Here is a 21,363-nt window from a genome sequence, read left to right as displayed (position 1 = left end):
GAGGAGTACACTCTAACAATAAAAAGTAAAGTATAGTAAATACATAAACCAGTAACATGATTCTTTATTATCAAGTATTATATACTGTGTATAGTTGTGTGTGCTAGACTTTTATATGACTGATAGTACAATAGGTTTGTTTACTCCTGCATCACCACAAACAACACGAGTAAGGCATTACACTAAGACATTACAATGGCTACAACATCACCAGGCATTAGGAATTTTTCAGTACCATTATAATCTTAATGGGATCCATCATTGACCAAAATGCAGCCCATCATTGACCAAAATGTTGTTAATGCAGTGCATGAGTATAATCATATGCGTGTGTGTCTGTGTATATATCTGTACAAATACACACTCTAATGAATATGCATATTCCAATTTTTAGACGAAAATTTTTTATTAAACAATATCATACATGAGATCTTTCTTGAAGATGTGACTATGTTGATTATAGCTTTAGCTAACTAATGGAATCCATTTTTTCGATACAGTAAATGAAAACCATATAAAAGGCAGGGGGTGCAGACTGGAGAGATCATCCTTGTAAAGCTTTTGTATGCCAGAATGGAACATCTCCTTTCTTCTGTATAGTGACTTGGCTAGCCTCCTATGGTTTTCTAAAGAGAGAAGATTGAATCACTTCAAATTGTAGCTTGAAGAAATGGTGTTTATTGTCATGTCACAAAACAAGCTCATGCACAGACATGTCTCACATCTGGCTTCTCTGAGCAGTCTTCAAATTTGAGTGAAAAAACTAGAGAGGCTGTGTGTGAACCACCCTAATGCAGTATGTTGTTAAAACAAATATTCTGGCCTACTACCTTGTGTGGTTATGCAGGTCCATAAGAAGTTTGGTTCTAAAGATTCTGAATAGAACAGGTATTTAGACTAGTGAGATAACTACTGGGCACAATAAATCATCTAAAACACTTCCCAAATACAGGGAAGTACTAGAGAATGTAGGAGGAGAAACAATATTTTATTTTCAAACTTTGTTACTTATAAGAAGTTAAAAGAAGAAAATGGGATATATACTGAAATTGCTACACAGGTCTATTTTATGGTTACAGAATTTTTGTTTTAATACTTATGTTTGTGATACAAGTCTTCCCATTGTAATCATACCATCATTGTCCTTAAATAATATTCCATGAACGTATTTTTTTACCTGTGAGCATTATAATATTTCAGAAGGTTAATGAACTTTTACATGTCATTTTTAGCACACATTTTATATATAAAAATCATACTTGATACATCTTAACATCTAGGTTTACTCACAATAGATATAAAGCATTACTTTTTAAGAAGTGTTGTGCTAAGCCTGCTGGACGGATGGCTGGATAGATGGATGGATGGATGATGGGCAGACTTAATTTGTAAATACTTAAATGAAAAATAATGAAAATGTTAATAAATATATTTGCTTTCTTTTCTTTTTTCTTAAACAGGGAAGCCTATAGCAAACTTTTGTCTCACCTTGGACACATGGCACAAGATGAGATGCAGAGACTGGAAAATGATAATACTTAATATATTTTGTGATTCATCCTGTCTATTAATTATCAGTATCTAAAGCCACATTGTTCCACTCCAATTCCTACTTTTAATTGATTGTATAATGTTCTGTTTAAAATAATTTCTAGGATTTTTTTCCTTTTATATCTGTAAGTAAAAAATGTATAAATAAGGAACTGAAGGTTAATTAGCAACTATGTAATAGGATCCTTGGAACTTTTTACAAAACTGCATTCTACCTTGATGAAATTTTAAACTAAATTAAAGAAACTTTTTCTGAGAGTGTTTTCTGTGTATAAGTATTAAGCAGATACTTCATCCATAGACTTTTTGTTGTAATATGACTTCTGCCTCCCTGCCTTGTGACTGATTTGTAATGTTTATTTTTTATTTTTACAATAATAGTTATGTTTTAAAATGATACTTTTTCAAAGTACCTGGATACCCTATACTGTGTTTTTGGTGGGGGAAAGGTGTTGGGAAATGTGACTGTATATTTGTTTTTATTTTTTATATGTGTGAGGCAAGTTACCAAAGAAAACCCTTACAAAGCACACTTAACTGTGTTAGGAATGAGACTGAATCTGGCTAAAGGATTATACAGCTGATATCCAAAAAGAAATGTAAACATGCCAACAGGGTTTTATTTAGGTTCCAAGAGTTGCCAAATTTTTTCTTTATTCATCCTTTCTTTTGGAATTGTCATTAAAAAAAAAATCATATCAGGAGGAGGAAATAAAGGAGACTTTAAGAGGAGAATAAATAAAAATATTCTAGAAAAGTAATAATAGTAGTGATCTGAGAAGTCAGCTGATCTATCTTCTTGCTCTTTAGCCAGAGCTTCTTATAACCTAGCATTTTATCCAAGAAACCTGTTTAGTTTCCTTTAACAACATTGTTTCTCAACTTTTGAACTCTTACCTCATCCAGATTGTTTTACCAGTTGGAGCTTGTCCTTGACTCCTTTTCCTATTGAGCATTTGGTTGAAAGAGCTCCAGTCCTAGTTTTGGGAACCCACCTGGGTCTCAAACTCAGCTTTGCTTTATGATCTTGAGCTAGTTACGTAACCTTTCTCAGTCTAGTTTCTTCATGGAGAAGAAAAGAAGAATCCCTTTACTATTTGACAATGTTATTGTGAGAATCAATGGGATAATGTACGTGAAAATATTTGGCGGCCCAAATTCTGTTGGGAAATGTACAGACATGATTAGTTTATTACTCGTGCACAATTAAGGCAAGGAACACCTCTCAATTTTATCTTTCTCTAATGATATGTCCCAGATGAATGATCCCACTTTCCAATGTTTTCTTACATCATGTTTTCTAACTTTGAAGTACTTTGTTTCCTTCTTGGGATTATAGTCTTTATCATGGTTCTACTCTTCTTCAAGAAAACATTTCAACCCTTCTCTGGCTCAAGGAGTATCTTTAAAAATGAAATACTTTGCAATCAGCATTCTGTGGCTAATAGCGTTCTCTTAATTGTAATCTGTGAAATCCAAAGAAGTATCTGTTATTTTCATAACATATAAATGGTCCTTCTCTCAAATCAACTTCATCAAAGAGAATAAATGAAAGCTTAAGGCTGCTTAATAGACTTCATAACACTGAATTTCTTTTCATCATGATAGTGACTTACTAAACAAATAATGTATGGCTTGGAAAGTTCCAGCAGTCACTAAGGAGTTTTATCTATTTAAGGTGATGCCTTTAAAGAGGTTATTTATGTGTATATGTGTGTGTGTGTGTATATATATGTGGGTTTTTTTTTTCCCAAAGGAGATTGATAAAGATATCTTTGAGAATCTTGCTCCTTAGAGTATGAAACGTTTAAAGGATAGGAAAAGCTGCTACTGAATCATGCTTTAGGACATATATCTGTAGATACTAAGAATAACTAAAATTCATACTTAAGAATGGTAACAGCAAAGTCTGTAACAATTTGTGTGTGTTATATGTTTTGTATTTATGTATAAGTAATTTTTTAAAGCTTTTTTTTAAATTGAAGAAAGAAGAAAATTTATAGCTGAGTTCCTTTTTTTAAAAAATCTTCACTGATCCTTCAGTTAGTACTACAATCTTGCCCTCTTTCATTCCCAGACTTGGAGTCCCTTATACCTGCTTCTTTAATAGCCACTTTCCCTAAATACCCTGTAATTTCTGAGGCTGCTGCTTCTACCAGTGTAATATAAGCCATTCTCTTTTGGTCAATCTGAGTTTGTTCTCCTTTCTCATGTTCTTTGTCCTCTCTGTGACAATTGTATTTTCTTTTATCTTCCCATCATTTCCACAATGGTACTGCTCCTTCCTACATATACAGTTGACCCTTGAACAACACAAGTTTAAACTGTGCAGGTCCACTTATATGTGGATCTAAAATACAGTATTTGTGGGATGCAAAATCTGAGTATATGGAGGACCAACTTTTTGTATAGGCAGGTTCCTCAGGGTTAACTGCAGGACTTGAGTAAGTGCAGATTATGGTATGCACAGGGGATTCTGGAACCAATCCCCAGACCAAAAATGACCACTGTATCTTGAGAGCACCTTCATGGTCTTCTTTCCTGTCCCCAGTCGTAAGATATGACCCTTCATCTGCTTTGTCTCAACATTCTGTTAGTGGTGAACTGATAACTCCAGCTTTTCTCCCTCTTTTTTTTTTTTTTTGTTTTGTTTTGTTTTGAGGCGGAGTCTTGCTCTGTCGCCCAGGCTGGAGTGCAGTGGCACGATATCGGCTCACTGCAAGCTCTGCCTCCCGGGTTCATGCCATTCTCCTGCCTCAGCCTCCCGAGTAGCTGGGACTACAGGTGCCCACCACCACGCCCGGCTAATTTTTTTTGTATTTTTAGTAGAGACGGGGTTTCACCATGTTAGCCAGGATGGTCTCAATCTCCTGACCTCGTGATCCGCCCGCCTCGGCCTCCCAAAGTGCTGGGATTACAGGCGTGAGCCACCTAGTGCTAATTTATCTCTAAACCTCTGTAGTTGGAGTCTCCTGAAATCTCAAGGCAACATGTCAAGCTACCCATGTCACTTGCTATTTCAGACTACCTCCTGCTTTCATTTTCAACCCAGGGAATATACTATTGTCCTAAGTTATTTAGCCTTGAAATGTCAGAGGCATTTTAGGTTCTTCATGTTTCTCCCACTTTCAGTTGATTACCATTACAGGATCTTAGGCTTCTTTTTATCTTTTTGCATTGCCTTGCACCCACTGGTTTGTTGTTTTTTCTGTTGGGCACTACTTATTTCCTTACCTCTGGTTTCCTCTCCTACAGCTTATGTTCTGAAATGTGTATTCCTAAAATACTGTTTTCCTCTTGTTACTTTTCTGCTCAAGGACTTCCCATAACTTACCATTGGTTTATAAGGTGATGTTCAAACCCTTCAGTCTGGAGACTTTCTGCCACCTGACTGTACCTTTTATCTTCAAGCTTATCTCTTTCCGAACAAGAGGCTCATTAGCAGCTTTCTCTGATTGCCATGTTCATCCTACACTCAGCCTCATTCAGTTTACAGTGTGGAAACTGTATAGGACCTCTTTCCTATAGAAATTGAAGACACTTAAATAGGAAGAAAATTAAAATATACATTTGGATACATGAGTATTCCAGTCAAATAATATCTATAAGATACCAGATAGAGTATAAAAGACAATTGAAGGACAACAGAGTAATGAAAAGACTTTATTAGGCATTTGGATTTGGTTATGATTTAAATTTCAATTTAATTAGAACGTTTCCATGGCGAGGAAGGAAGCATGGAGGACTGTGGAAAAGTCATTCAGTATTGAGTTCATTTGCATTAGAGGAATTTCATAGTTTAAAACTTGTATATCTTTACCTATCCTTCGTATGTTTTCTTCTTAAGCATATTTGACTTTTTCTACCTCAGCATCTGTATAAGAAAATATTTGTGAGTCAGATGTTTGTGGGTTTTCATTACCTATTATTATTTTCTTCCATGCTTTACAACACATTTTTTAAACTACCTTGTTCTTAAATAATTACACGGACCTGTTTCCGTGTACTTTCACAGAATCTTTGACAGTTAAAAATTATATGTTATATAAAAATTTGACAAGCTTCTACAGTTAGGAAAAGCCTTTAGAAATCTGCCTTCCCCAAACCGTATGTTATCATAGCACTCATGTCTCCCCATGTCTAAAAGGTAAATAGATACAGAAACCTCACCAAAAGTTGAATCATCTGTACTAAACCACTGCTTTTTTATCCAGACTTTTTATATAAATCTTTTATTTTCCAAAAAACTGATCTTTTACCTACCCCTCTTAGAGTTAAAAATATTGCCTTGTCAGGCAAGAGTATAGTATGCCAATATAAATAATATGCTTTATTTGGTTAGAAACAGTTGGTTTGGGAAGCTAGCAACATAGCATATTCTTCATAAATTTAATAAGATATGTATATTTTGATACTGTGATAACCTGCATTGTAAATTACCAAATGGTTGGAATTGACCAGTTTATACTTATTAAAATTTTTGATGTGCCAATGGCTATCCAATTCATTGCATTTGTGAATTGTGCTTTTAGAAAAATTGTGGACATTTTAGTTTTATATACATATTTATGAGTTATTTGTGCATATGATAAAAATTATATATAATAATAAAAGTATATCTTTAACTTACATTGTGCCCTTGATTGTTGAAAACTTCCTTTTTATAACAGATTCACTATTTGGAAGCTAAAGTAAAAATGAGCCATGTTATCAGAAGGAATAATTTCTATCTTATTACTGATGTTTTTATACTTTGTGGTAAAACTGTGGAAAGTTAGGTTTTCAGATGCTGTGGTAGCTGAAAGAGTTTGATGTACATGTGGTTAAAGTGTGAAGAAAATATGAAGGAAAAAGTGTGAAAAGTACCCTAATCATTATCTAATTGCTATTTTGTTATTAAGGATCTAAGAAGTGTTATTGCATTGTACAGATTATTTTAGAAATTCACATCTTTGCTGGCTTTTCCTTTAACACCAAGAATATCTGTTATCATCTGTTTGGTACTGTGTTTTGTTTTCTCTTTTAAAGTAAAATATTGAAGTGATATTTAAATGTTTGCAAGTCTGATGACCTTCCTATAGAAATTCACATTAGTATAATATTTACATTACAAATACAATATAGCCTTTAATTTTGAAGAGTAAAAATGGAAATGGAAGATGAATTACTATAGTGTAGTTCACTTAAATCGAAAATGTATATTTGAATAGTTTCAGTGAAATTTGGCTCATATGACCATAGTTTAATAGAATTCTTATTTCTATTATTGATAACCTTGAATAAAAGGATCTAATTATAAGTTATCTAGGTTTTTTCCCTTTTAGGGAAGAGACGTTATGTTTTTATACTGCTCTTGGCTATAGCTGTAAAGGATGTGTCCGAACCTGGTAAAACTTTTTAAAATTCTGAGTTCAGTTCCATAATATTAATGAATATTACATTATAAGGATCACTTAGGAGGGGTTTAATATATGCTGATTTGTTTTATATGAATTGTTAGAAATATATACAGAAATAAGGGTAGTTTCAGGCTACCTTTCCATTATTAGTTGGGTAAGCTTATTTTTAGAGCTTTTCCCTTTCATTGATTGGATGCAGGGCCTGGGAATACAAATAGATTTTAATAGTTTTACTAGGTAAAACTGCTAGAGAGAAAATTCATGTCCCAAGTAGAAAAATTAATATAGCTGAATACTTAAGTCCTTGTAGAAAAGTTTTCTGAAATACTGGAGTTCATTCTCCTGCCTTGGTAAGGCATTTTTAAAATTTAGTTTAGATGGCTTAAACCATTTAAAGAAGCTGTCTTCATTCTAAATATCAATTGTCAATATCAATTTTTCACTGTTCAGAACTGTCCAAATACTCTTAAGGTTTGTCTATACTAAATTCCTATTCTTTTTAAAATTTACCTGTTTTCCTTCTCCATAATCCCCTTTCCTGCCCTTTAAATCTGAATAACCAGAAGCCATATATTTTTTCAATGTTTTATGTATAACGATTATGAAGTTAGTGAATTCTGTATGTAAGACAAAAAGATCGTTTTTACTCACTTTTTTGATTACAAAAAAATGGTTACATGAATAAAATAACAATTTCCTTTAAGAGAGGGATTGCTGAATGATTAAATTGCCAAGGGAAAAAGAGTGAATTCTTCCTTTTAATAAAGGTGACCTAGGTCCTGAGGAAGTTAGGAAAAAAGAAAAACTCACATTATACTTATTAAATTTGTTTTCAAATGTGGTTATTAAGTTGTTGTATTTATTTTTTGTTATAGACAAAGCAAACCCAAAAACTAGTCTAAAAAAGAATTCCTATGCATTATTAAAAGTGATTGATAGTAATAAAATATGTATTGGTGGTGAAGAATTCCACAAGCACTCAAGATTGACATAACCTTTAACAAAGTGGAAAAACTTTTATTAGAACTGCCAATTCTAGGTTCAAATTTATGTCAAAGCACTTTATGGTACCATAATTAGTACAACTAAAAATTATTTTTTAGCTTTAAATGTCATTTTTCACTAAATGATTTTAAATGAGACATCTGAGAGTTACTTGAGGCAAGTTTGGATATCTGTACAAGTTTAGATTTTGATAAACTCCCTATTTCCTAATTGTGTGTCTCTTTCACATGCTTTTTAGAATCATTTATTCCATAACATGTTTCTAAATTCTATCTAGTAATTTTTAAACTTCAAAAATAATCTCCCTGTTCAATTACAAGGTTCTAAAGACAGTAAAATACCTTATAACTTCAGTAACATTTTTCTTTTTCTTGGGCAAAGTATTTCAAAGTGTTCGCCTAATCTTCATAATGTTCTTTTAAATTAACATGGAAATCAGTAATTATCCTCCTTAAAAGGTGGGAAAACTGAAGCACTGTAAAGTTAGGTTCTGACCCAAGGTCAGAGTAACCAAGGTGAAAAATCTGGGTATTTCAACTGCTGTTCCAGTGTATGTCTATTATTCGTATCACCTTGAATAAAATATGGCATTTAAAAATTTATGATGTCATAATGCTGAGTCTCTACTGAGCAGGGCTGCATAATGTTAAATTTTAAAAAGAAAAATTACAAGCCCAGCTTTAAATAATAAAGGGATTAAGTACAGAATATATATATATTTTTAAGATCATCAATGCCATTGTGTCCAATAAATTGCCTTACTAACAGTGTTATGTTGTCTTAAGACAGTGCTGATTAGAAAAAGTGTACAAAGAATGCTCTAAAGACCCATGGAACACAATGTACCTTAAATTGGCACTAAGCCATACCACAATAAAAGTCATACATATTACATGTTGACATACACTGAGAAGGGTGTATTTTAGAAAATTGTTCATTTTTTGCTTAAATTTATCTGAATATAAGACCTATAAAGCAAGACAAGGAAGCGTTGAGCACTGAGTCTTTTCATGCCCAGTATCCAACAGTCAGGGCTATGTTTTCCTCCTGTTCATGATGGCACTGGCTTTTCAGATGGTGCCAATCCTGTGATGAGGCACTTGAAGAGTTTGAAGGTTAGGGCATGTAAAATATGGAGCTGGAAGGAAGCATGCTGCTATTCCATTGGAAGCAAAAGGGAGTGTAGGCCCATAGAATACTTCTTCTTTGCCTTCTCTGCTTACATCCAGTACCTACAAAAGAGGAAGAGAAGAAGCTTGTATATCAAAGATGACTGCTCAAAATAAAGCTATGTACACATAAAAGAAATTCTGAACTTAAATTCAGTTATGCCACCATCACCATATCTTAGGAATTCTTTTTCTTGCTTGGATGGTACCAGAAATATTTATTAAGCTCCTACTAAATGCTACACTATGTTAGTATGTTTTTGGATGTACATATATACATACATGTATATTTATAAGCATTTAATCTTCAGAACAATTATGAGGTAGGTAGCATTATCTTCATTTAAGAAAACTGCCTTAGACAAATTAAATAACTTGTCCAAACTAGTTAGTAGGTAGTCTGACATAATGTTGGCTTAAACATCCTCATCTGTGAAATGAAGAAAACAAGACCTTGCAGCTTTGTTGTGAAAATTGATGACATCTAGCTCAGTGTCTGGCAGGTTGTGGAATATAACACAGCTTAGTAGCAAATTCAAAATTCATTCAGTCGATTCTGGAAGTATTTCCCCAGTTCTTTCCTGTTCATGCTGGAGTTTTTTGTTTCTTTGTTTGTTTGTTTGAGACAGGGTCTTGCTCTGTCACCTAGGCTGGAGTGCAGTGGTGCTCACTGTAGCCTTGATCTCTTGGGCTCAAGCAGCCCTCCTGCCTCACCCTCCTGAGTGGCCAGGACCACAGGTGCACACCACCATGCCTAGCTAATTTGTAAATTTTTTGTAGTGATGGGCTCTCGCCATGTTGCACAGGCTGGTCTCAAACTCCTGGGCTCAAGCAATCCTTCCATCTCAGCCTCCCGAAGTGCTGGGATTATAAGTGTAAGCCACTGTGCCTGGCCTCTCTCTTCTTATATAGCACAGCCTCTTTGTTAGTCAGTGCCTGCTGTCTCCTAACTGAACCTGGCTGAATCTTCGAAGCAGGAAAATTCTTTCTTCAGGAGAGCTGCTCTCACCCCATTTGTCAAACCTATTAGGCTCTTTCAAGTCTGCAGTTATCATCTTAATCCCTTTTCATTTGACTTTTCTCTAACTATTTAAACATTTGCCTCCCTTGGATTTAGTGTTTTAAAAAAATGAAAGTTTGTTATTGACATTGTCATATTGCAGTCCACCTTGACTCCCTTTTCCTTCATCTGCATCCTGGACGTAGGTGTTTCCCAATATTTCAATCACAGACCTCTTAGTACCCGTCTTTAATGATCTAGTCCACTCTCATGCCTTCATCTATCACCTGTGTGGATAAATCTTAAGACTTTAACTGCAATAGGCTGGGCGCGGTGGCTCATGCCTGTAATCTCAGGACTTCGGGAGTCCGAGGTGGGTGGATCACGAGTCCGGGAGATCGAGACCATCCTGGCTAACATGGTGAAACCCTGTCTCTACTAAAAATACAAAAAAAAGCCAGGCGTGGTGGCGGGTGCCTATAGTCCCAGCTACTCGGGAGGCTGAGGCAGGAGAATGGCTTGAACCTGGGAGGCAGAGCTTGCAGTGGGCCAAGATCGCACCACTGCACTCCAGCATGGGCGACAGAGTGATACTCCGTCTGGAGAAAAAAAAAAAAAAAAAGACTTTAACTGCAATAACGCATTATTTTACAGGAAATGGGCCCTTGAAATTTGGGAATCCATGTTTCACAAAGGAGGAAATTACTAAGTCCTAGAATAAAAGAAAGAACAAACTTAAGTGGAGATTAGATGTCCCAATCTCTTTATTGAACAATATACCCTGTCACTACTAATTTAAAATAACTCATATACTAAATACAAACGTTTTCTCTGTTCTTTTGTTAATTGATGTATTTTCTTTCAGTGTCACGTTTTTGACTAAGTAAGGCAAGACTCCTCATTTATTTTCAAAATTTTCTTGATTATTCTTACTCATTTACTTTCCTAGAGAATCTTTCAAGATCAGTTTGACAAGTATCACTACTTCGCCCCATGAGAAAAGGGAAAACCCCGGTGGGGTTTTGGCTAGTATTTCATTAAATACAAAAAGTAAATCAGAGGTCATTTAGTATTTACCACAACTCTATAAGGTTAAGTATTGTCTTCAATTTACAGAGAAGAAAATTGATACCAGAAAAAATTAAGTGACTTTCTCAGGATCACACGGCAAGTGGTGGAGCCAGTATTTGAGCTCAAGATGCAACCCAGAAAGAGCAAGGATTTTGTGCCCTCCCTCCTGACTGAAAACATTTTTAGAAGGCAAAATACTAATGAGATAATCATCCAGAGAGCTTTTGTCTGGTTTCCTGGGCCAACAGAGACTGCATATGTTAAGCAGATGTAATGTATTTAATCTGAGAAGGGAAAAGGAAGCATTGGCAGTTTTTCTCCAAAACACTCCCCTGTAAACTGGCTGAAAGAAGGCGTTTGGGAGAATGTGGTGCCAAGCTGGCACTGTATCCTCCAGCCAAAAAGAAATAATAGTAAATGAAGAGAACAGTAGAGGTGATCTAGAAACACAGACTAATCACTTGCACACTTACACAGCTGCTCTTTTATGTGCCACTTGTCATCTATGGCACACAAGATTAGAGTCAAACCTCTGTGATAGACATTAGTTTACACATCCACTAAATAAACAAGAACACCTTCATTTTCATCAGTAATCTATTTCCAGTATTTTCCATGAGTGTTTATTACTAACGAGTCCAAATCTCAATCTAAGAGTATCTCTGCTTTTCTCCTGTTTGGGTTGTTGTTCTGATGGATAAATAGTCTGTGCTAAATCAGAGTAGTAGCAGGAAATAAAGTATGCTTTTTCAACATTGGACATGCTTCATCCCACTGTGGTTGAATCCTACAAATCACAGTTAAATGAGCTTGGATTAGGGTCCAGAAGGGACAGTTCAATGAGAAGTTATTGGCTGGTACTTTCAAGGGCAAAAAAAAATTAGTACTTCCAAATGTTAATAGAACAATCTCAGAACTATTTAAGTATGACTTCCATTAATCAGCCATGCTCTTGGATTAATGATTTGTGGATTAATCTTGGATCAAATATTATATAGATTTGTGATTGATGACACAAAAAATTTAAACCTTTATATTTTTAGTATGCATATGATTTTTCCCCACCATGCTTCTGTACTTCTCAACCTACTGACATACTTAGGAATTTCCACTGTTAAGCATTTTCTCATAAATACTATTCCAGTCTCCCATCATCTTGCCTCTATTGGATGTTCTTTAAGTAGTAAAGAAGTGGCCTACTTTTGAACATGTAGCTATTCTCTCCAACCATCAATTTATTACTGTTAGTGTATTGAAACAAATTGTTCTATAGTCATCCATAACATAAAAAAATGGAGCTTTAGTTCAGAATGAATGATAATATAGCCTATAACCAGCTGTCATTAACTAAAATGAAAGATACATGTCACTATCCATGAATACCTCTATTTCAAACATCTCTTTAAGTGATAATCCATATGCTTATAGGGATACTTATTACCTATTAATAGTAAAGGCTCTTAATAACAAATCGGCCAGGTGCAGTGGCTCACACCTGTAATCCCAGCACTTTGGGAGGCGGAGGCGGGTGGTTCAGGAGTTTGAGACCAGCCTGGCCAGCATGGTGAAACCCCATCTCTACTAAAAAATACAAAAAATTAGCTGGGCATGGTGGCGCACGCCTGAAATCCCAGTTACTCAGGAGGCTGAGGCAGGAGAATGACTTGAACCCAGGAGGCAGAAGTTGCAGTAAGCCAAGATTGCGCCACTGCACTCCAGCCTGGGCGACAGAGCAAGACACTCTCAGGGGAAAAAAAAAAAAAAAAAGATTAACAAATTTGTCTGTGCTTTGTAGGACCAGTGTGCTAGCCAAAGGAATAAACACAGTATTTGCCAAAGGATTGATTCTGTTCATCAAAATGGCTACTGGAACACAGAAATATCCATCATGCTGACTTTTATTTAAAAGCAAATATATTAGAATATATTATTGTACAATCTCAGAGGTGAAACTTATTCCACTAATACAGGTATTGACTTAAAAAATAATTGAATCCCCTTTGATAATCACCATAATCCTGAGGATACTCTCAAATATCCTCAGTGGTTTAAAATATGTACTTGTTTACCTCTTCATTTCTTGTGGATAGATTTGTTTGAAAACAGCCAAATGTCATTAGCAATTAATTAGTGTATATGATTAGTGATAATTTACAGAAAAATTCTTTGGTGACAAAAAACAAATTATGTGACTACGAAGTTTTTTTTATTTAAGTTTCTATGTCTTACAAGCTAACATTCACAACTGTTAACAAAATATGAGATGTGGAAAAAGGGTGCACTATGGCAGCACTCTGGTCTCCTAAACTTGATATGTACAGTATTTTCTTTATTTCCTCATTATGTTACGATTTCCACTCATTTTCTATTCCTTGAGCTAATCGGATACTAAAATTAGTAGAAATATGCTCATAAATGTATTTAAAATTTACAATTTTATTTCATGATAAACCCAAACTTACTTCTATTGTGCAAGTGATCAAATGAAGGGTCCCAAAGCCACTTAAAAAACAGTGTTCCAGCACTATACAGAACTGTTGCCCAGTTCTAAGTTCTACCAATTCTGAAAAGCAAAAAATAAAAAGAAACCTAAAAGACTATGAAGGACTACAAAATACATGCTTGGATCAAGACTAGAAGCACTCTTTGAGAGAAAAGTTTGCTCATTTGTTGTTATCCGAAAGACAGGACGAAGCTCTAGTCCAAGGCAGCTTTCCATTAACTAACTAAAACCAGTACAAGGCAGCCTTCAGTGAACTCCCTTAAAGTCTTATGTGGCTCTTCATGTGTGTGTGGCTTTGATAATTCTTTTCTCCTGTACTATTGTTTCCCAGTTTATTAATTTTCTCTCATCTTTATCATCTCTCCTCTTCTACTTTCTTTGAGATTACTTTTTGGTTCATTTTCTAACTTATGAAGCTATATCTCACATGCTTTGCTGTATATTGTTTTTATTATCACAGTTCTGGGAATTTTTTTGAGTTCCATTATGATTTCTTCTTTAACCCATGTTATATAGCAATGTGTTTTATTATTTCCAGTTATGTAGGGTTTTTTTTGTTAAGTTCTAACTTAATTGCATTGTATTAGAGATACATAATACTAACCAATACTTAATTTTTTTAACTAAAGTTTTCTTAACCCTAACCCTAGTACATGACTGGTTTTTGTAAATGTTCCATGTATGCCAAGAAAAATATAGTCTTTCCAACTGCTCAATCAGAACTCATATCCATTCAGACAAGCTTGTTAATTATATTTTCCATATGTACCTTACCCTTGACTTTTTTAACTTCACCTATATGAATAACAGAAGTACTTTAAATTCCCCAGACAAACCTCTGTCAAGACAAATCAAGAGAAGAAGAGACAATATTATGAATGTAAAGGGAGATATAACTAAGGATAACACAAGAACTATATGCTAGCAATTTTGAAAACTTAGACAACATGGAAGTTTCTTGAAAATATATGTACTTTATGAGATGTGACTGAAAAAGAAATAAAAATGTTGAACAGTTCTGCAACTATTAAAGATATTGATGCAGTTGTTAAAAATCTTCCCATAAAGATGCGATTAGATAATAAAAGTAGTTATAAGGATATACTTTTCTGGAGGTCAGGAAGAAAGGTCAGGGCTAATACATGTCAATATTTTATCAGAGAACATGTAAAAGAGAAAACTATGGTAATAACTGTAAAATAATAATAGGAATAATACTATGAATGTGTCTATCAATGAGGGCTATTGCTCTTCTGAAAGGCCCAGCTGGCAACCTGCCCAGCCTGGGCTGCTCATATGCTGATACACCAGGGCTATTCTTTGGGACAGAGGCTGTCCCTATCAGACCAGTCATAAACCACTACTGCTCACAGCCTCTGCCATGGAGGAAGAACACCCTTGTAGGTGGCATTTGTGGGAATGAATGAACTGTAATATAGAAAATAAGGCAATGGTGTGGAAAGGAAGTATTTGTAAAGCTTGGGGGATGTGAAGGAACTATTGCCAAAGATTTTTAGAATTTTTTTATTTATGAGAAAGGGAAAGCTATCCCGGTTTCCCAGTTTCCAATATATATTATATATATTTTTCAAAATTCATCCCCATTTTTATTTTTAATAGGGCTCAATAATTTATTTAGGCATCATTTTTAGGATACAGTATGAAGTTTAGTGGCTGAACTAGTTGCACAAAAAAAGGGATGTTAAGCCTCTTTCTAAACATAAATATCTCTTTCTTCAGTAGCAGCATTGCAAAATGTAACCTCGCTGAACCACTTGAACAAACTTCAAAAGGAGCTTCTACCACTCACCTGGATACAAGCCAGAGGCTCATTTGTCCAAATTGAATATCCACCAACTAAATATATTCTCCCATTATGGACAGCAACTCCAGATTCATTTTGGCCTAAAGTAAAGAGAATTGAATAAAAAGAAAAAAAATAAATCCATTTCTTACATATTTTAATTAACCCTTTTGCCACTGAGGGTTACAATTTTCCCCTGTGGCACATTTGTATACTCCATGGGATTTTTGCAGCAACTAATCACTGCCTCCCAGTACTCAGAAAAATTAAGCACTATTTCTCAGAGAATGAACCTGTGTTGGGTCAGAACCAGGTCAAAACACTTATTAGCCAGCCAAGTTAGTAAGTACAGCATTAAATATAGCAATAGTAAGCCATGTAGAACTGAATTCTATACTATGTCATATGCCATTAATTTACAGTGGTGGAAATAAGGTATATTATAGAAATGCAAACACCTCTTCTAGTACCCACAAATGCTTTTTAGCAAGTGCTTACATTTGTAAAGTAACAGCTGCAACCCCAAGAAGCCAATAAAGCAGAGCCATGCCCCTAGCATGCCCCAAATGAAGACAAACGGCAGAGGAGAGTGATCAACTTGCTACCCTACCTTTCTTTACATACCCAACATTTTAAAGATTATATTAAAGTTCCTGAGCTGGGACCAGCCTGGATAATCCCTAGATACTGACACGCCAAAATGATGAAAGGTTTCCCCTCCCATTTCAAAAAGAAGACAGAATAACTCACTACCACATATTCTTCCCTGGAGGCCATCAGAGAGTGGAAGAGTCTCTTTTTATTGATGGGCTGACACAGGATTGACTGGGGTCATAAATAAGCTGGATCTTACAGCAGGCAGAATCACAGATCCAGAATCGAGGGCCTAAGGTACCGCTAAAACTTAGAGAGTTTCTAAGTCCTTGTCCAGTGGGCCTCAAAAATCGTTTTTCAAAAACAGGAGCTCAATACAAGCATCCAAACCTCTGGTTAGATTCCCAGCATTGCCTCCCCCAGCAGCAGCTGCAAGGGATTGAGTGCCCACTCAGCATATTAAAATGTCTTAACCCAACCTACCGTTTTCAGTTTGTGATTTTTCCTATTATTTGAGCAGACCTGGAAGGGATCTGATCACTTGTAGATGTTAACAATGCAAGCTGACAAGGGGGAAAAAGTTATTAACTCCATAAAGAAACATGAGGGGTAAGTTGTTCACCGTGTTACTTTCATCCTTTTTTGGGATGAGGACGGTCCATACCTAATGTTGCCCTGTGGTAAATGCTTGGATGGGTATTTGTGGCCAGAAATGCAGCTAAACTCCTGTGCACAGAACCACTTAAGGGTTTCATTTCTAGGAGAACACTCCCAGAAACAATATTTGACAGTGACAAATAATGAAGACCATGCTCCTAAACTCCTGAACTCACAAGAAATAAGACTAAAAGCAGTTAGAACTAAACAATAAATTCCTTCTGTAAAGAGTTATTAAATCTTTCAGTGTCTGGTTCCTCCTACTTGTATCAGAGTTCCATCTTAATACTGATGGATGATAATGGACTTGACATGCCCCTCAGCCATATGAGGATATGCATAATGGTAGTAATATAGGCCCTGAGAAACTAGATGCTCAGCTACCTAAATGAGTAGTTCTGTTAGAACATAAATGATACACACCTTTCTGGTTAATAAATGCAGGTTCTTCTACAACTATGCACTTAATATTTAGTGATGCCCTAAAGATGTCTATGAAACAAGTTTGGTGACTTCTTGAATCTACTTTTCCTGATTTACTTAATCAAAGATACTTGCCAGTCAACAGGTTGAAATTGCAACGTGTCCACTGGTCAGTGTCTATGTTGTAAGAATCTATATGGCGCACAAGGATCCGGTCATTATTGTAGTCTAGGTCATTGCCTCCAAGAACATAAAGCTTCCTTTGTACAGCAGCCATGGAATGGTAGACCCTTCTCTGCAGCATGGGGCTGCGGCTTATCCATTTATTCTGAAAAAAGAAATTTAAGTGTATTCTGTTAGTAGGAGACCTCCATGTCAGAAAACAGCAATGAGTGCCTCATAAGTAGTGGGAACCCTAATGTTTATCAATCAATAGATCAACATTCTGTTTGAATGTTGTTTATATATGCTGAAAGGTATGGGCTTCTTACATGAGAACAAGTACAAAAGAGCCACATATTCTAATTGTTTTTTGAGATTTACACATGGCATCTTCTCTAGTTTGTGTTGCATTTTATAGCGCATTTTGAATTATATCAGGGGAACATTGACATTTTCATGATGTTTATCTCACCCAATTCAGAGAATTTACTCATGCAAATTCATTAAGAGTGAAAGCAAATGGCTAGGTATACTGTATACAGTGGTGCAATGATTAAGAAAACAGTTTCTGGATCCAGACTACCTGGGTTTATAACTTGTGTGTGATCTTGAGCAATTTACTTAATATCTCTGTGCCAGTTTTCTCATCTGTAAAATGGGGATAATAATGCCTATCTGATAAGCCTATTGTGCAGATTAAATGAGCTAATACACATAAAGCACTTAGAAAAATGTACATGAAAAATGTTCAATACATATTCATTTTTTCAAAATGATGTGATGATAATCATTGGGTACCTCAGGCCACTAGATAAGCTAGGGTAATGGCTTTGCTGTTCTTTCCAAAATTAACCTCCTGAGATCAGTGGAAGAGCTAAGATTTGGTTCAGCAACAAACCACCCACACTTCCTTTTATCAGCCTCCTTTAATACATTAACAGTCACATCTTTTGCCAAATTGGGAAAGGTTATTTCTAGGCACACATTTATTTGTTTTGGTGGAAGACTAAGTTTTGTTTTGTTTTGTTTTGTTTTGTTTTGTATTGTATTTGAGACAGAGTCTTGCTCTGTTGCCCAGGCTGGAGTGCAGTGACATGATCTCGGCTCACTGCAACCTCCGCCTCCCAGGTTCAAGTCGATTCTTCTGCCTCATCCCCCCAAGTAGCTGGGATTACAGGCACGTGCCACCACACCTGGCTGATTTTTGTATTTTTAGTAAAGACGGGGTTTCACCATGTTGGCCAGGCTGGTCACAAACTTCTGACCTCAGGTGATCCACCCACCTCGGCCTCCCAAAGTGCTGGGATTATAGGTGTGAACCACTGCACCCTGCTGGAAGACTTTTTTATATGATAACTTTAGGGAATAGTGAAACCTTCAATATTTGGTTCTTGTTCACCCTCAGTAATGGGAAGAGTATGCCCAACCTTTCTTAAAATAAGGTTCTCATTGTAAAATTAAATGAAGACCAAATATGACTTTAATTTTAAATCTCAACTAAGTAATGGACAGATAAGTAAAGAAAGTAATGGACAGGTAAATAACCCTAACAGTTTTCTTTCTACATAAACACTAAGCATATAGGAAGAACCCAGATTCCTTTTTGCCAAGAAAAAATTGGATTTCGGCCAGAAAAAAAGTCATACGATGTTTTGAATACATAGAATTTCACCATTTCACAAAACTGTAAGGGAAGAAGCAAGACACAACAACAATAAACATTTTGTATAAAAATTGGTCCACTCACTAATAGGCATATAGACTAGCTCTTTTAAAGATACACTCAAGAAAAGAAGTGATTTGTACGGCTTGAAAAGCTTGCATTTATGTGTTCCCTCATTCGAACATATAATAAGAATTTCCTTCCAATCAAATGTCTTCTTTAATAAAATAGTCAAGCCTGCCTTTCAGCTATTTTGCTAATATCTATAATACATTACACATGAATGTATTTAACTCAAAACTCTGAGGATGCTTTTCTTAGGTGTTTTCTATGAAACAACCCATTACAGTATTAGGAATCAATGTTTGCATTAGCAGTCCAGTCCCCTGCCACTAGACTATGGATGCCATCTGGTTTGCAAAGCCTGCCTGCATCCCCTGATTATATCTTTAGCTTCCTTCACTGCAGTGCCTGCCAGGTGAGCCGCCAACCACTGCAAAGGCAAAGAAACAGAGAGGCCTGGTGGGGTCATTCCTAATAAGCTAGCGTGTGAATACTAATCAGTGGTGGGGAAGCAGAGGTCACCCCAGCCTGCCTGTTGGCAGGTAGCAATGTGCTCTGTGGCAGATGGCAGGCATTATCGACTCTCCACAAAGGCCTAGAAGAGAAATAAGCACCAGGGCTGAATGATAGAGTTATTGAGATTCTGAGCAAGATGCAAGCAGATGTGATGTTTGCCAGTACCCACCGTAAACAATATGCCAGCAGAATTTTTTAAAAGAGCATGTGTGTACAAACATGAAACAGAACTCATTTGAGAAATGTTAACACCTTCTTCCTCTTTAACCACGTGTGCACCAAACTCAAGCAACGCAATTAATGATCCCTCTTGAGGCAGCTGACCCATGGACATTTGGTCTCTGAAATCTACAGCTTCTAATGACATCAGGAAACACACTTTGCAAAGAGAGAAATGCCTTCATTAAATACAGAATCAAGTAATTGCTAAAATAAAAAGATACCAAATACACTGAGTCTACTATGGACATAGATTTGGTGGCCAGTCCCAACCCAGACTGCCAAAGCCAATCTGTTGTGTCATATCCCATTACCTTCAGCTGATGAATATTAAGCCTACAAATCATTTTGGAATACCGTCATAATCAAAAATATTTACATTACCAAAATCATAGAAATGGCAAAATTCAGCAGACAATTGCCAAGGTTCATACATATTTTGGTATATGGAAAAGAGAATAAAAATATTTCTTCTGGGGGAAAGTAGTAATTGGGTGTACATGAAATATAGACAAAAGAAGGTACAGGCACCATCCAAATGCATATTCAACCCCCAGCTGTTAGATGAAAACTCTTCAGATACTTCCCATCTCTCAAACTCTTCATATACTTCTACTTTAGACTTGTCCTAGATACTGTTTTAGGTCATTTGGGCTATATTAAGTTAATACTTGTTTTTTAGAATAAACCATAAGCATGATCCCCTCCTAGAATGGCAGCCCCTTCCAGAAGGATGTTGCAACAGGACAATTCAAATCATTTCTATATTATGCAGAACTCTGAAAAGGTGATGTATTGTGTATAGCACAAAACTAGAGCAGCTGAAATGTTTTGAGTAACAAAACAAAAAAAAAGGAACCAAAAAGCAGTTTATTCAGATGCTTCCTTTTCTCTATATAAGCTTAAGATGCATATCTGTGTGTGTAGACTTGGCATTCCAATTACTAATTATTCTGGAATCTTTTAAAATTTATTTTAATTAAGATAATGAGGTGTTCTTATATGATTCTTACCTGGTTAGGTTCATACACCATTAGCCTGTTCTGATATTGTGCCGTATTAGTTACTCCACCTGTAATGGATTAACATGTGTTAGAGCTTTTCATGAATAAGAAATAGGATATTCCAACATAAGAATGAGATACAATTAAAGGAAAATTAGCTACTGCTGAGGATCTGTTTGTATACCCTCATGGTGAGCCCATGACATAATTAAGAAGCTTATTGTTGAAGCAGTTTCATTTTCAAGAAACATTTCGGAAGCAATCCAGTTAAGAGCAAGCAACAAGTATGCTGACATTACCAAGAGGACCCCAATTCTGACAAGCTATTCTGCATGGCCAGAATGAGGGGCAAAGTATTAGGGAGTGAGAATGAACATAGTACACATAGACAAATCTCTATACAATTTATGCCAGGGACATAGTTATATGGAAAATTCTTGTCCTTCACTAAATTGTCAATTTTAAAGCTCTAACCTCTGTACTCTAACATAGTGATATCTTGATATCTCTTGATATTACTTATCAAAAAAGATCTAAAGCCAGTGCTGTCCAATAGAATA

General features: G+C 35.7%; 2 protein-coding genes across 12 annotated transcripts in view; one reads left to right on the top strand and one right to left on the bottom strand.

The window, feature by feature from the left end:
- The window catches only part of MMS22L (MMS22 like, DNA repair protein), a 145,081-nt gene extending 138,903 nt beyond the window's left edge, over positions 1 to 6,178 (top strand). For all 5 annotated transcript variants that reach the window (XM_054490885.2, XM_054490886.2, XM_063666438.1 and 2 more), the window contains one exon: positions 1,461 to 6,178. In XM_054490885.2, the coding sequence (XP_054346860.2) occupies positions 1,461 to 1,542 (82 nt within the window). In that variant the 3' untranslated portion in view covers positions 1,543 to 6,178. The remainder of the gene's footprint in view (positions 1 to 1,460) is intronic.
- KLHL32 (kelch like family member 32) overlaps positions 5,167 to 21,363 on the bottom strand; it is a 224,608-nt gene continuing 208,411 nt past the window's right edge. For 6 of the 7 annotated variants that reach the window (XM_054490891.2, XM_054490892.2, XM_063666440.1 and 3 more), the window contains 4 exons: positions 20,813 to 20,871; positions 17,312 to 17,504; positions 15,509 to 15,603; positions 5,167 to 9,187 (listed from right to left, as the gene is read on the bottom strand). In XM_054490891.2, the coding sequence (XP_054346866.1) occupies positions 9,026 to 9,187; positions 15,509 to 15,603; positions 17,312 to 17,504; positions 20,813 to 20,871 (509 nt within the window). In that variant the 3' untranslated portion in view covers positions 5,167 to 9,025. Of the gene's footprint in view, positions 9,188 to 15,508; positions 15,604 to 17,311; positions 17,505 to 20,812; positions 20,872 to 21,363 lie in introns of those variants that run through there. The other variant, XM_063666439.1, reaches the window with a different exon arrangement.

This window comes from Pongo pygmaeus, chromosome 5 (genome assembly GCF_028885625.2).
Source record: "Pongo pygmaeus isolate AG05252 chromosome 5, NHGRI_mPonPyg2-v2.0_pri, whole genome shotgun sequence".
In the NCBI taxonomy this organism is placed as follows: Eukaryota; Metazoa; Chordata; class Mammalia; order Primates; family Hominidae; genus Pongo; species Pongo pygmaeus.
The sequence above is the reverse complement of the archived record's forward strand: the minus strand, read 5'-3'. Positions and strand labels throughout refer to the sequence as shown.